At 52.8% G+C, this 15,376-nt stretch overlaps 2 protein-coding genes across 2 annotated transcripts in view; one reads left to right on the top strand and one right to left on the bottom strand.

Annotated features, from left to right (window-relative positions):
* AGMAT (agmatine ureohydrolase (agmatinase)) overlaps positions 1–2,542 on the top strand; it is a 5,584-nt gene extending 3,042 nt beyond the window's left edge. The window contains exons 3-8 of the mRNA XM_009325304.1: positions 150–352; positions 1,105–1,153; positions 1,290–1,485; positions 1,825–1,995; positions 2,265–2,349; positions 2,469–2,542. Of these exons, the coding sequence (XP_009323579.1) occupies positions 150–352; positions 1,105–1,153; positions 1,290–1,485; positions 1,825–1,995; positions 2,265–2,349; positions 2,469–2,542 (778 nt within the window). The remainder of the gene's footprint in view (positions 1–149; positions 353–1,104; positions 1,154–1,289; positions 1,486–1,824; positions 1,996–2,264; positions 2,350–2,468) is intronic.
* A 1,936-nt stretch (positions 2,543–4,478) lies between these two features.
* Positions 4,479–15,331, bottom strand: DNAJC16 (DnaJ (Hsp40) homolog, subfamily C, member 16; the record flags this gene model as incomplete). Its single annotated transcript, XM_009325303.1, has 13 exons — positions 4,479–6,768; positions 7,202–7,372; positions 7,822–7,920; positions 8,024–8,104; positions 8,589–8,665; positions 9,010–9,192; positions 9,375–9,558; positions 9,802–9,932; positions 10,313–10,471; positions 11,074–11,178; positions 12,923–13,107; positions 13,970–14,300; positions 15,260–15,331. Coding segments are annotated over 13 exons (2,175 nt in total), but the record flags the coding sequence as incomplete, so codon positions are not given.
* Positions 15,332–15,376: the final 45 nt, after the last annotated feature.

The following is a 15,376-nucleotide window of genomic DNA, read 5'->3' as shown; positions in this document are numbered from 1 at the left end:
CCAGGTAAGGGCTAGCCGCGGTGTCTGGGAAGCCAGTGCTTCGCTCCGGCCGGCCGGCAGGGCTCTCCTCCCGCGAGAAGAGTGTTGGATGCGCGGTGCTGGCATCGGGAACTGCCCAGCAGCTTTCCCTGGCCGTGCTCTCTCCCCAGGTTCGGTCCGCGCCAGATCCGGGCCGAGTCGGCGATGGTGAGGAGGTACAACGGCAGCACCGGGGCAGCGCCTTTCGACTCCCTGCAGGTGGCTGACATCGGGGACGTGAACGTGAACCTCTACAACCTGCCCGACAGCTGCCGCCTCGTCCGAGAGTCCTACCAGAAGATAGTGGCCTCCGGCTGCGTGCCCCTCACCTTGGGTAAGGACCCCACGTCTCCCTGCCCTGCCACCGCGTCCCTGCTCAGCCAAGCTGCTTCTCCTCCTCCCTCATTCAGTCTGAACACGGTAGAAGGCGAGCGATGAATCTGTCCCCTGCACGGGGGATTGTGCTCTATCATGGGTAAATTTACAGGCACCAATGCTGCCTCCTGCGTTGTGTCAAAAATGAGGAGGATGGGTCAGCCAAGAGGCTGTTTCAGTGCTCCCCAGCAAGCACGGCCTGAAGCTCGACCGTAAATACAATCGGCGATGTGCTTTTTGTGTCCTGTTGAGCAGGACCCAAAGCAAGAGCAGTTTGTGTCCCTCTGGAAAGCTTCAAGCTTGAGCGAGCGCCCGGCAGCGTGCTGCTTTGCACAAGGCGTGATTTGGGCGCGTGTTCAAGTTTCCAGCCGTCGCAGCTTGGCGTCGCTAAATGAAGCACGTGTATAGCGTAATGAGGGGCAAATCATCACTTACAGCGTCCTCAGAAGTGAATCGAGCACCTATTTATAAGCCTGGTCAAGGGTCCCACTCTACGGGCTGCCCCTGCCAGCAGTTGTGCACCTCTGGCCCTCTCGAGGAGGGAAGAGGAGAGAGGAAGCGACCTGCACCCGGGAGCTTCAAGTTTTCCTTCGGGGTGTATAAACAAGTGCAGGATAAATGCAAGGAGGGCAAAAATCACCTGGGAACAAACGTAACGATCGCTGGGTATCTCTTGCAGTGTGTTACACCCTCTTCCCTGTCCTGTTGCAGGTGGAGATCACACCATAACGTACCCCATCCTGCAGGCCGTGGCAGAAAAGTAAGTTTCTGGCCTGGAGATGTACAATAAGGACCTGGGAAGGAGCCTTGGGAAGGCTCCTGGTTTGCCATCCACGGTGCAGGAAGGGGCATCGTGCATGGGATGGGGACTAACGTGGCCGCCCTGTCTCGACTAGGCACGGTCCCATCGGACTGGTGCACGTGGATGCTCACACCGACACCGGAGACAGAGCCCTGGGGGAGAAGATCTACCACGGGACCCCGTTCCGGCGCTGCGTGGAGGAAGGGCTGCTGGACTGCAGCCGCGTGGTCCAGATCGGCATCCGAGGCTCCTCCTATGACCCCGATCCTTACAAGTACTGCCGGGACCAGGTAAGCTCAGCCACAGGCATGTGCCGAGCGCTGCTTTCTTTCCCTGCCATTAATATTCCCATGTCATTACTATTCCTTTAGCTTCAGGAGGAAAAGAAATGTCTCTCTGCTGCATCTTGTCCCATGCCAGCAGCTTGGCCAGCAGGACAAGTGCTCCCGGCGCACCGAGCCGTTAGCTGAGCGGAGAATAAGAAAGTGGGGGTGAGCGGAGGGTGCTGCCCGCTGCAGCTTGGCCCTGGGATGAGGATTTATCCCGGCAGAAATCCCCGGCGGGGCAGGAGATTCTCCGCTTTGGCTGCCTTTCCCTGAGCGGGCGCCTGCGTGTCTGTGCGCCTGCAGGGTTTCCGTGTGGTCCCGGCTGAAGACTGCTGGAGGAAGTCGCTGATGGGGGAGGGGAGGAAGCAGATGGGGGACAAGCCGGTGTACATCAGTTTCGATATCGACGGACTAGACCCCGCGTACGCCCCGGGCACCGGGACGCCGGAGATAGCCGGGCTCACGCCTGCGCAGGTAAGGGGGGACGCGGCTTCGTTTCCCAGTGGGAAGGGGACTTTTTTGCTCCCATTAAAGGAGGTCGTGCCTCCAGCGCAGCAAAGCAAAGGGTTGGGGAGGTCAGGGAGCATTTCATAGTGGCAATGAGGAAAGGAACTGTTGAACTGCTGTGACGTGGTCTGTATAGGTTGGGTTTCCTTAGCTGCATGTGGGGAAAGCAGAGCCCCGACCAGTCTGCGAGGTCAGATGTGTTTCTTGATCGCAAATCTGTTTTTTTTTTTCCCTAGGCTTTGGAGATTATTCGTGGCTGCAAAGGACTGAACGTAGTGGGGTGTGACCTTGTAGAAGTTGCACCGATGTACGATGTCTCTGGTGAGTCCAAAGGCGGTTGAGAGGAAGACGTGTGCCTGGCAGAGGCGGCTGACCGCCGGGGGTCAAAGCGGTTGGGCATTCACGGCTTGGGTTTTTTCCCCCTTTTTGTCTTTCCGCAGGTAACACAGCCCTCCTGGGGGCAAACCTGCTGTTCGAGATGCTCTGCGTTCTTCCCGGAGTGAAGACAACGTGAGGGCAGCTCCCGCCTGCCCCCCTTCCGACCTCAGCCGAAGCTTTCCGTGTCCTGTTCCCTTCGACCGGTTGCAGCCAACGCGGGCTTTGCAGTAAGGAATAAATGCCATTTACCACTAGAAAAGGTAATTTCAAGCTGATAAACTTGGTAGCAAATGGGTTTGAACAGCCCATTTCCCGGTGTCTGTAGCTTTTGAGTTTGCCTGGGAAAGGAAAAGATGAGGCTAATGGCACTTCGCCTCTGCTTTCACAGCTGGAATTACTCACCGGGCTCACAGGGGCTCACGGCAAAACTGTCGCTGGTAAGAGGTTTCTCCCATTAGGATGCAGCAGCAGGACAATGAGCGTAGAGGAAGGGAGGGCAGCTGAAGGTGGCCTGGGGCTCGTTCTGAGAGTAGGGGAGTATCTGACTGAATTTCCTGCTGGGGGTAACGAGGCATCCCCTATGGCAGGAGCGGTTTAATCGCCCCTGCGATTTCTGAGCGGACGCGGAGGTATGGTCAGCTTGTACATGGAAACACAGAGCCACCTCATCACACATTAAAATAGTTTATTTTGGTTGCGAATCTGTAATCGTCTTAAAACAAAATGACATCAGTGCCTGTTCACAAATACAAAAAAAACCCAAAAATAAAAAAGACAAGTTTGCCAAATAAGTTAATTCCCCGTCCCTCCCAGTATCAAAAGTGCAAAATATGTACCTAGTTTTCAGTCCTACTTCTCAGGCTGCGTTAGTGTACTAGTTCCTGGCAGGCTTTCGGTGAACGGCAGAGCGGAGGCAGGCAGCCACGGACGGCTGCTGCCCACCGCCCATCTCGGTACAGGGAGTTTTCGTACAACCTTTAGACTGGGGGCCTGTATCCCTTTGCTTCAGCTTCCGAGCTGCATGTGATTGCTCGGATTTCACTAGAACAGTGCATTAGGACTGAATTTCCTCAATCTTTGGATTACAAACCGCCACGTGCGTAACAGAATCGCAAGTGTGTTTCGCTGACGATGCGTTACGATACGGGTCGAGCGCCGCTGGAGGCGGCAGGTTAGAAAACTATCGGGGGGTGACGGCTCGCGGCTGCTGGGAGAGGGAGAACAGACCTCAGGCGTAAGCAGCCTCCGACCACGCTCTTCTACAAGAAAGCGAGCACCCAGCGCTCCGCGGTGGACGCTAACGCTAACTAAACGAGGGGGTTAGAACAGCTTGGCGTTTGCTTCAGCCCGCGAAAGAAGTTTTTCCGTAAAACAGCGACACAAGCCAAGTTAGTCTGACCTGGTCAAAAGCAGCGAAGAGCAGAGTTACAGCTAAACAGGAGCTGTGCCCCCCGTCCAGCCGCAGCCGGCAGGGGTGGACTGCTGCAAGCACTCCTTAAACAAAACTCAGTCTAAAAGGAGAGGTTACCAGTGCTAAAAAGAGAATCAAAAAAAGGATTCCAGCAGGTGTGCAGCACATGAACTGTATTTTGAAGGCCACAGGGCCTTATTTTCTTGCTTGGGGCAGGGCTGAATTCCCTCGCTGTAGCACAACTAGGCACTTCTTTTAATGTGTCAAGGGTTTTCTCCTGGTTTCTGAGTAGCGGAAGAGAGAGCAGAGGCCCAGGGAGTATCCTTTTTTCCTTTTGCAAACATTTAAAAAGTTATGCGGAGCCTTCCACTGGGCTACAACCTTATTCTAGCCACGTCCTGCACGGCAAGCTGTGGGAACAACACAAGAGTGCTACGCCAATTGCTCCAGCCGAACGAAAATAAAGTCTAGCAGCGTCAGGCCAGCGTTTTGTTCCCCCTCCCGCTCTATTTCAGCGGTACCTGCGCACCTTGGAGCTCTTTGGCAGGGAGAAGACCTCGCCTTCCTTCCTTCCCTCTACTCTAGTGCCTCATTCACGCAGCAGCACAAGCTCAGAGTCCGCTGAGCTAGAATTAAGTAACCTCACATAGGGTCAGTTGGTAGCATCGTAGCCTTTATTTGGAAGTACGTTATACACGGTGTTTGAGATACCTGTGGTGGTCGAAGCACGCCAGTCTGCTCCCAGGGCGGGGAGGAATGCAGCAAGCCAAGGGTTTGTGAGCAACCAGGTCACGTAGGCAGTAAAATGGCTTGAGCATTCCCGGATTTCGCATGGGATCGGCAGCTAGCTCAGAGATTGGCATAGTTATTCCTGCTAACTGGCTGCTCTGCTAAGATGGTAACTAAGGTGGCAACCGAGTGAGCTTTTAATTAACCCCAGGTGCTCGACCACGTGCTCTGCCATCAGGTTCAGAGCCCTGTGGCAAAGGCCACCCTGCTCAGATCCCCGTGCTTTGGCAATGCTGTAGCCTAACAGCGACTTGGTACCACGGGGGCTCAGGTCCTGCGCAGAGCAGCGGGAGGAGGCGCAGCAAGTACCAGCCCGGGCGACAGTGTCTGCCCTGGAGCAGTGAAATAGAAGAACAAGCCCCACAGGATTTCAGTCCCGGCCGCGAAGAGAAACGCTGCTGCTTGGCTTTATCGCTTGAGGAGTGGAAAGCAGCCGCGAGTCTGCTGCTCGCCTTCCCTCCGCCTTACAAAGGGCCACCCGTTCCCCCCGCGGTGTTGAAAGTGGCTGTTGGAGCACTGCTAGAGCAAAGCATAAACCAAACCCTGCACTTCACGACTGTTCTAGCTTCACACGGACCTGTGAGTTCAAAAAGGCAAAAAAACCCCCAAAAAACAACGCAAACAAACAAAAAAACCAAGGCAGCAGCCTGCATGTTGAGAAACAAAGGTTCGTGGCAAGAAGGAAACAGGCGGGAGGCCGAAACCAAGCGTCTTAAACCCACGCCTAAACAAAAAGGAGTTTCACACCTAAGCGACGGTCTGATGATACAGCACTTCTGGGGCAACATTTCAGGAATACAATCCTCGAAGAATTAGGTTCCTTGATACAAAGAAAGGTTGGTTTGTACTACAGATGTAAGGGCGTTTGAAAGGAGCCCGGACCGACTCCCTAGCAGCTAGGTAGAGTTTCTTTTACACATCTACTGGCTCATAGCAGCTCACGCCTACAATCTGAGGACACAGTTAGTTATGGCTCTAGGATACATCGTCTAAAATCGACAGAAGCAGAAAGGCATCTGAAAAATCAATGTGACATTTAAATGGCTCAACACCTTTACAGTATTTAGGGCCGTGCAAAACCCCTTCCCTCGCCGGTTTAGCCGGTGAAGCTGCACGTGGAACTATGACACGAGGAGCATGAAACATGCAGATCGCCTACTAGCCCGCACCACAGGTGAGTCCCAGCTACAGGTTTGCTACGAGGGAGATGCTCCCGACCATACTCCAGATCACTTACCACGGGGAAAGCCGATAAAGTACGACTGCCTGGTGGGAGGCCTTTCGGAAGGGCAGGGCCTGGGAGGGTCTGCAGGGTCTCGCCACTGTTACGCCATGCACCATGGGCTAAGCACACGGGGAAGGGGAGAGAGAACCACGACCCGACCTGCATCACCGGCCGCGTTGGGTCCGGACCGAGTCACCGTGGCAGAGAAGTCACGGGTTTTTCTTCAACCGAGGTAAAACGAGAGGTGGAACGGGGGCGACTCGGGAAGCAGATGCGGCAGGACAGAAGGGAAAAACGAACTTCTTGGCTTTTCGGTAGTACGGCATCTGAACGCACGAAGGAGTCGGTGGAGGGAATTTTGGTGCGCTTGGCTGCGCTCCCGGGCGCCAGACGCGGGGAGATATTTTCTAGTCGCCGGCCCTAGGAGAGTTCATCTAAAACCTAAGGTCCATTCGTCGCGCTTGTTTGTGTGTTCCTGGAAAGAGCTGTCCCTTGTCATCTTCATAAAAAGTTTGTCCGTTAGAATCTCTTTAAAATCCCTCAGTCTAGTGCGGGCCACGAGGGGATATAGAACCTCTGTAAGGAACCCTCTAGGAGGCGTTCCATCCAAAAGGACAATTTGTGTAATTTGTTTTTAATGGATCTAGAGCCCGGGCTGCAGGAGGATTTCCCTCTGGCTTCTGTGTGTAGCGAGGAATCGTAATCCTCACACGATCCCAGGGTTCCCCCCTCATCCCCCGATCTGTGAGGCTTAAAGAGGCAGAAGTATTTCTTGTGGCCGTTCAGAGCCAGGACGTAGCCCGTGTAGTCGCGCTCAAGGAAATGCTTGTCGTACTGGTTTGGGATGGGGGCCGCATCCTGCGCAAACTCTAACAGGTACTCCAGCCATTCTCGGTGCTTGTCCAGGCTGAGGAAGGAGAAATGAAGAGAGCTGCTCCTGTGGGAAGAGCAGAGGAGAAGCAGGATTAGCACGTCTCCCGAGTCAGGCCGGATTCCTACCGGACAGGTAAGCGTCTGTAAACAAGGGCAGGCGCAGAGCTGTGTCGCCACGGCTCCTTTTGTAACCTAGTCCAGCACAGGTGACAGTTACCTAGCGTGCAGCACTGTCGTGCTCTCCATTTGCTGAAATGTGGGTACAGCCAGAGCAGCAGCAGCGCCAGACCTATCTGGCCACCTTCGCCGAGTGCGGCCAGGAAAGGCAGCTCAGTTTTTGGCGGCTCGTTGCCGCTAACGAGCGTGGAGGCTGCTTCGCTTGCCAGAAGCGTTCCCTCCTGGCAATCGAGCCAACACCGCGCCTAACTTGTCATCAGAGCAGCATTACACAAGTTGTTAAAGCAGTAAGAGAAACCCGGGAGAGGGCCCCAGCCTACCCTGTGAACGTGTAGACTTCCAGGGCAAACTTCTGGAGGAGGATGGTTTTGGTCGAGTTGGACAGGATCAAGACCACGTTCATGTGACCCGGCCTCAGGCGTACCAAGTTGCTGTTATAGTTGATGTCCGTTAGCTCAGTCACCTCGACGAAGCCCTTTTTGGGAATCCTGCTGCAACAAAACAGTGATCGAGTGAAAGGAGAACGAAGGACCGGGAGCGACTGAGGACCGAGAAACCGCGAACTTGTTCCCTGCCTCCTTACACCGTGCCGTGTAGCTAAAGCCAGTTTAATCGGTGCAATGGCCAGACTTGGATCTTTTTCAACAAGTCGGTCAGACCTTGACCTTTCCCCCGAGGATGCTGTCTGGGTAAAACTCAGTGGGAATCGCTTAATAATTAAGTTTGTGCAGCCCTGTCCTTGCTGGCCCGGGTCCTGGCTAACCACCACTCCTACTCGCCTCGCTGTGCCCGCACTGCCCCGTGCAATGACTCTGCTATGTCCGCGCAACTCTGGCACTTCTCTGCTGTCCTCCTCGCGCTCTCTGCGCGCTCTCTCTGCGCAGTGCTCCCCCAGCAATGCTTCAGCAGAAAATGTTTCTGGAGCAATTAGAGAGGGAACCTGTTACTCTCTTTGCTGAAGCTCGCGTCGTTCTTCTCGGTCTTTGCGGCAGTTTCTTCTTTCTCAGAGGGAGGAGAGTCCCTTGTATCACTCGAATCACTGCAAAGGAAGATTATCTTGTGTGTGTTCAAGGCACCAGACTGGATTCAGGTGCTGTTGGCTGGACCGTAAGATCCCCTAGGACGTTTTGGCGTGCACTCACCTGAAAGCCTGAACAATAACGGTGCCAAAGAGAATGAAGAGCACAGAGAAGAGCAGGGACAGCAGCGGCATCATTTCTCGCCTGAGGGGAAGATTTGCAAACAGCAGTCAGGTCCGTGAGTTGCGCAGTTTCTGCTCGAATTTCAGTTCCCGTCTACCTCAAGTAATACCATGCAGTTTCCCCAGAAACTCAGCTCATTTCCTGGGGTCTTAAGGACGATCAAGATTTTGAGCACTGTCCTGCTCCTACCCAAAAGGAGGAGAACAAAAATGGATCCATTTTAAAATAAGGTGACAGGGAAGCGGTGAAAAACAATAACGGATGCGTGCTTCCAGGAGCGTAACGTCCACGCTCAGCCTCAAGGCCAAAGTACCCAGTACTTGAGGCAGAAGGTAACATCGCCGTGGCGTCAGCGCTCTCCACATAAATCTCCAGAGAATACAGGCACCTATGTGTTTTGATATGTTCTCAATTCCTGTTAATAAGACCCTGGTTCTACTACGCATCTGAACAAGATAACAGCAATCCCAATCCCTATTGAGACTCGTTAACACCCAATCCGTACCAGTTACTATGAAACAAACTGTCCCAGCAGTCCGAGATGTAATCCAGCATGGAGTAGAGCCATCGGATAAGGAACATCTGTTTAAAGAGAAAAAAGCAAATGACAAAACCGCTATCCAGGACCCCGACAGGACTCCCACCCCTTAAACAGAACCCTGGACCGAATCGACTTTGGGGGTGTTGTGGTTTAACCCCAGCCGGCAACTAAGCACCACATAGCCGCTCGCTCACTCCCCCCCAGTGGGATGGGGGAGAAAATCAGAAGGGTAGAAGTTGCCTCGAGCTTCCTTCCATGAGCGAGAAAACCTTTAAGAGTCTTGCCTTGGTATTTTAAAATATAACTAATGCCCCTGAGTGACCACAACGGGACTGTCCAAAAAGGTAACACAGTTGTTAGGCAGCTGGAAGGGCCGTGCACTTACGGGAGCGAGTTCATCATTCAAGTCTGCCAGGACAGTCTCTGAAGAGAGAAGGCCGGGGTCTGTCCTCAGCTGGTCCAGGAGATCCAGGAGGATGAAGTTGTCCTCTTTGCTGCCTTGCCAGGCCTCCTCCAAGGTTTTATAGGCGATCTTCCCTGCGTTATTGCGTCTCTCCAAAATGACCACCTGGATGAGCCAATAACATGGCAGATGTCAGAAAGGAAGGTACTTTTTACTAGGCAGGTGTTATGCTTCAAATCGCTGCCCAGAATTAGGTGTTGGATCAAGGTATAGCATCCTACATAAAGTGATGTGAATTAGAATGACAGATGAAAAGAAAGGAGATGGGGGGGGAAGGAAACCCTCACCACTGATTTTCCCCGATACTTCTCCTCGTCCATCAGCAAGGTGTCAGCAAATTCCGGCTGCCGATCATTATAGATGTGCACAAACTTCAGCGTGTCTTTTGTGTTCGCCACAGCAAAAGTCAAAAATGCCTCATAAGCCTCGGCAAACTTATCGCCTTCTCCGGTAAGTAAGACCACACAGTGCCTAGGCAACACAACGAGATGGAGGACTAAGAGCCATTCTGGACGCGAGAGGAAACGACCATCCCCTTTCCCCTATCCACAATGATCTTGAAGAGCCAGAAACCCATCAAACAATGGGGACACCCAGCACGATCCAATGCAGTTGTTTCCCTTCTCCCTCAGAATCAAACACAAGGTGGCTTTAGGAGCAGCCCCAGAGCCTCGGGGAACAAAACGGGGGGACGTGTCCTCCGCGGAGCCTTACTTTCGCTGACGGTGAGACTTCTTCACGGGACACAGCTCCTGGAACAGCCTCTGGTTGGTGAGTCTGGCTGCCATGAGGAACTTATTCTGGGAAAGGAAGTCGTCGATGAGCTGCTTCTTCATATCTCGTGCCTGGCGAGGACAAAGAAAGCAGAGGTCAGTACTGAGCAGGATGAGGAGAGTAAAGCTGTTGCGACCTTCTCGTCTGAAGCCTGTGGAAGGCTGCCAGCCATCACGGTCCTCGCTGAAATCACCCGAGACGTTTTGAGGCCCTGAGACTGAGAAGCTACCTGCAGCCATCCTCCTCAAAAGGTCAGATGCCACAGCTGAAGCCTACCGAGCTTCCTCCCTCCTAACGGTCGGTCTCTGCCTCTGCTGAAGCCTGAGTTTCTGCTGAGAACGCATGCTCTTTACTCCGGAATGTGCCACCGACCAACCTCTCATTGCAAGCTCGGTCAGAAAACCTCAGCGTCCATTTCACGTAAGCTCTCGGAGAGGGCTCTGAGCAATACCTGCACAACATCAGCGGGCCTGTCGATGTGCTCCTTGAAGATCATCATGGTGGGAGTGTAGACGTTGATGTTGTACTGACTGGACAACTCCTCAGTGCCTCGGAGTCCGACGTACACATAACCAAAGGACAAGTAATCTCGGTATGCAAAGGCAGTCAGCTGGACGGGAAGAAAGCGCCGGCGCGTGTTTACATTAGAGAGCAAACAACATTTTCTCCCCCAAGTGTCTGTGGTGACTTTGCTTCGAGAATACCTCCTGCCGTTTAAATGTCATTGGGCACGCGCTGCGAGAGGTAAAAGCCCTTCCTCTCCCTTACTGAACGGCAGTTTGCGTTCTCTTAGTCATCGTACAGGGAGCCTCAATGGATCCACAGCTTTATTTTACAACCTGACGTTTGGCATGGTAGCAGGGGTTTCTTAGGAAACGGGCTTTCCAGTAACCCAAATTAGATGTGCTGCAAAATTCTCTCGTTACCCATAAAGGTTAGTTACATGCCTCTGTTGCCGCTACCTCCGAAACCCACCCGCACCTTCGCATTCACTAAGGGTACGTCCGTGGCAAGACAGAGAAGCAATCTCCTAATGAAGTCGGTCATCTGGCCGCGCCATTTTCAACCGACACAAGTCAACTCGTTCTCTTAGAACCGGTCAATAGTATTTAGAGGTGTCGATCCACCTCTGCTCACAGCAATATCGCATTTTCTTTTGGAACAGCTGGATTTATTAGCAAGTCAACAATGCTGTGATAGAAATCCTATTACCTTGTATAATAATGGCACAGCTGGCATATGATCAAATAGAAGGACGTGGGGCTTGTTTTCCTTCTTCCAGTTGGAGAGAAAGGGGATGTAGTTTTTATCTGTAATCTTTAAATAGAATCAGCACATTAGTTTAACCTCAGAGCCGTGAGACACGTGCAATGCTGTATGATTAGGTGTCTGAATGAGAACCGAGCCTGGAAAAGCTGTCCAGGTGTTACAGAAAGCAGACCGCGGGTTTGGCTTTCCAACAGGTATGCCTCATCTGTGCTTTTTTGATGGAAGGAATTAACTGAAACCATCAGTCTCGACCCCCACCAACCCTCTTAGTTAACCGCATCCGCTGACAATGCTGCTTCCAGTCAATGCTGAAGCCACTTTCAGTCTCACAACTGTTCATTGGGGTCATACACTTTATATATAGAGGGAAGCCAAGGGTTAACAGGCACCAGTGAGCTCCATCAAACCTGCTCTGTTTCAGCTGTGGTACCTCTTTGACCTAGAGGAAGGAGATAAAAGGGAGATCACAGCTCCTTTAGGGGCCTGCAGGGAGAGGAGAGCTGACCGCTAGCTCCGTTTTTGAGGAACTCCTGGCTGCGGGAGGGGAAATGGCTGCTTTAGCTGCAGAAGGGGACAGCTGACCCTGCTTTTGGGCTGAGAACTCAAATACTGAGAGAGCTGGGGTTGTTCAGCCTGGAGAAGAGAAGGCTTCGGGGAGACCTTATTGCAGCTGATCAGTACTTAAAGGGGGCTTATAAAAAAGATGGCGGCAAACTTTTTAGCAGGGCCTGTTGCGGCAGGACAAGGGGGAATGGCTTTAAACTAAAGGGGGGTAGGTTTAGACCAGAGATAAGGAAGAAGTTTTTTACGCTGAGGGTGGTGAAGCACTGGCACAGGTTGCCCAGAGAGGTGGTGGATGCCCCATCCCTGGAAACGTTCAAGGTCAGGTTGGACGGGGCTCTGAGCAACCTGATCAAGTTGAAGCTGTCCCTGCCCACAGCAGGGGGGTTGGACTAGATGACCTTTAGAGGTCCCTTCCAACCCAAACTATTCTGTGATTCTATACCCAGAGGACAGGAGGTCAACAGTCCACTGGGAAGGGCGGCCCTCGCTGAAGACCCCAAGGGAAAATGAGGTCAGGTGAACAAGGCTCCAGGCAGAGGACGGGCAGGTGAGAGCGCTGTGGGGGCTGACTCGGCCACATCGCACTGAAAGGGGAGGTGCGTGCTTTAGTACTCTGCCAAAAATAACCGAGCAAGGCCAAAATGCAGGCATTTTTTTATCTACTAGGAGGTTTTACCTATAACGTTGAAAGGGCTTGCACTGCTGGCTCCGTTTTCAAAGGTCTGGATCAAAACTGGATGAAACAAACAAGGGGTCTCTGCGTGGGTGAGTTTTAGCAGACAATGCCTACAAGTTAGTGAGTGGTCCTTAATTTGCTGGATGAAACCCCGAGAAAGGAGAAGGGAAGCGAAATCCAGCAGGCAGGCAGGGCACGATCACAGATTCCTAACCTAGGGGTAGCTTTCGTACAGCTCTGGCAGCCATAGGGTATTACAACTGGCACACAAAGTCGCTGGCGTAACCGCGTAGTAGCGGGATCAGCCCCTTCGCAAGGAGAAGCGTTACGGAGCCGCGTTGCGCGATCGCTTCCGACAGCTCCGGGCTTTGTAGCTGTAATTACAGCTCTCAAAACGCCTGGCTTCACCAGCCTCAGTCGGATCTTCCCGTGTTCGTGACACAGATCAGCTCGGGGGCTGAATTAAACAGATTAGCCACCGAAACAGCTAAGGAGAGATGAATATCCAGACAGCCGTGAGAAGCAGCACGTGACAGTCTTACTAGAGCATACCTTTTCTACGAGATTCCCCGGCAGGAGGTCCTCCACGAACTGCCGCAGGTTTTCTCGAATGACGGCGTTGTGGAAGAAGGTTATCTTCCCGTTGATGAGCCCCAGTATGGACGGTGTGCTGTGCGCACCTAGGTGATGGGCGAGGCGCCTTTCGTACCCAGCGTGAACGACTCCGATTCCCACTCCTGAAAAAAGGAGAGCGGGTTCACGTGAAAGATCACCAGCAACCCAAAACGCCTAGTAGAAAATTGAGGTTGAAGACCTGTTCCCTTGTCCAGCACCCTGCTCGGGAGTTATACATGGGACTGTCCCTCATAACTCTGTACTCCCCTCCTCTTGCAATCCTTGAAGACTGTATTTAAAACTCATAGCTTTATCTAGGGGGAGAGAGAGAACACACTGTCCTCTTTTCTTCTGTCCACTGGTGTTTCGTGTGCTACGCTAAAACCTCGAGGAGAAGAAGCTTAGTAAGCGGGAACTACAATGGCTTTGTCTCCTGCTGTCTGTAGAGTTTGTTTTTCTGGAAGCGCGGGCAGACAACATCTGCAGGGAAAACACGGAAGCTGGGGCTGGAGGGGCAAGTACAAAATACCTCCTTGGCATCCAAATGTGTTCAGTAAGTCTCAAAACTTCACTGTGTGGTAGCGGCCCTGAAGTCGAGGACATGCTCTGCAGGGATCTCTGCTTATCAAAGCCATCCAAGCGCAGGATGAAGAGCAACACAGCCCTCATGCTGGTGGCCTGAAGTCGTGGTGGTGCGATCGGCCCTCGGCCACGCCATCATTTATTATCATCAGCGTTGGACTAAGCCACTAGCCCTATGGCCAGGAGAAAAGGCATCTGGCTCTTGCGATCTACGGGACTAGTTTTTTCCTCATTTCTAACATGTAGCCTCATCGATTACGACGTTAGTAACATTCAGGAAAGCATTAGGATAAATCCCCGAGGAAATCTACAGGTTAAACTCAGTCCTCCAAAGCTGAAGGCAATCGCCGCAGCCTCGCTGGGCGAGGGACGCGCGCCCAGCCTAAACGGCCTCATCCTTACCCAGCGCCTCCAATTCCTGAGCGACTTCCTTCCACACGGGCTCGATGTGGATGCAGCTGAAACACCAGTCCGAGGTGATTTTAATGAGGTAAGGTTTCTTGAAACTATCTGGCACGATTTCATTGACATAGTGGGAAAAATGGAGCAAATACTTCTCGTCGGAGGTGTCGCGCCTCTCCGAATTAAAGGGGAAATGGAAGAAGGACTCGTCAAAATAGAAGCCTTCATGGAAGTGGTGGAACTGGCGATGCTGGTGCTGAGAGTAGCCCTGGCTTTCCCCGGCATCTCCGTAGCGATCAAAGTTCGCCCTCTTTTCCTCGTTGGAGAGAATCTGGGAAGTAGATGGTAGAACAACAGTCGCCTGAAACCGTGAGGGGGAACTGCCCTGACAATAATCCCTTAGTAAATAACTGCAGCTGCATAAGGACGGGCTACGAGGGAACGTGCAGCCTTTGCTGCGCGTCGGAGGGATAAATGTTCTGGAAGAGGGAACTATCGTATCACCTCCAGGCTCGCTGTGGTAAATAAGGGTAAAAAAAGCCAAAGCCCAAAGAAAAGGAGCCTGTAAAGCAAGACCGCCGTGCCCATTTCTGACACCAATTGCTCCCTGAGCCAGAACGTCACGCCGTCTGAGCGTAAACGCTCTTTTCTGGAGCGGCTTTTGCTGGTGTCTGCTTGAACATGGAGGGTTTTCTCAGCGCGTCAGAAAGCGCCAAAAGTTCTACCGAGCAGCCAGAAGCCCCGCAGAAAAACTGCATTTTTCGGCTGGGAGATGAGGATTTGCTTTGTTTCCGTGGGCTCAGCTCGCGTGCCGTGGACGTATCGAGTCAGCCGCCGCAAACTGGGGCAGCCAATTTCGAGAGCCACGCAGGAGTGATGTGCAAATAACTACTTATGCAAAGAATAATTTGAAACGATTAAAGCTCTGCGGTGATTAACATCGCTTACATCATCCCCAAAATGCTTATGTGTGTACATGCGACGCGGACAAGATGGCCACCCAGCTGTGCGGGGCTCGGCGAATACCCACTCCTCCCTCGTTTGAGGCTTTTTAGCGAGAACAGGGCGGACCCGCAGCAAAATATTTGCAACAGAGGCCACGCTGGTGTCATCCAGCGGCTCTCTGTCGAGAAAGCAGAGGAAACTCTTCTGGTCAGCAGTGTCCGCCTCCACAGGGGCGAGCACCTTTCCCGTGTAGACGTACGCAGAAAAAGCACAAAGCCACGTATGGAAAAATAAGGTCACTTAATTTTTAACGACAGCACGAGTTTAGCAAGAAGAGCGTGTTACCTCGTAGGCCTTGCTAATCTGGATGAATTTGTCTTCTGCTCCCGGGTCCTTGTTTTTGTCGGGGTGCCTACAGGGCAGAACCGGAGGAAAAAGGGGGTCAGCAGTTCCCGGGGGCGG

The sequence above is a fragment of the Pygoscelis adeliae genome, unplaced genomic scaffold (assembly GCF_000699105.1).
Source record: "Pygoscelis adeliae isolate BGI_AS28 unplaced genomic scaffold, ASM69910v1 Scaffold36, whole genome shotgun sequence".
In the NCBI taxonomy this organism is placed as follows: domain Eukaryota; kingdom Metazoa; phylum Chordata; class Aves; order Sphenisciformes; family Spheniscidae; genus Pygoscelis; species Pygoscelis adeliae.
The sequence above is the reverse complement of the archived record's forward strand: the minus strand, read 5'-3'. Positions and strand labels throughout refer to the sequence as shown.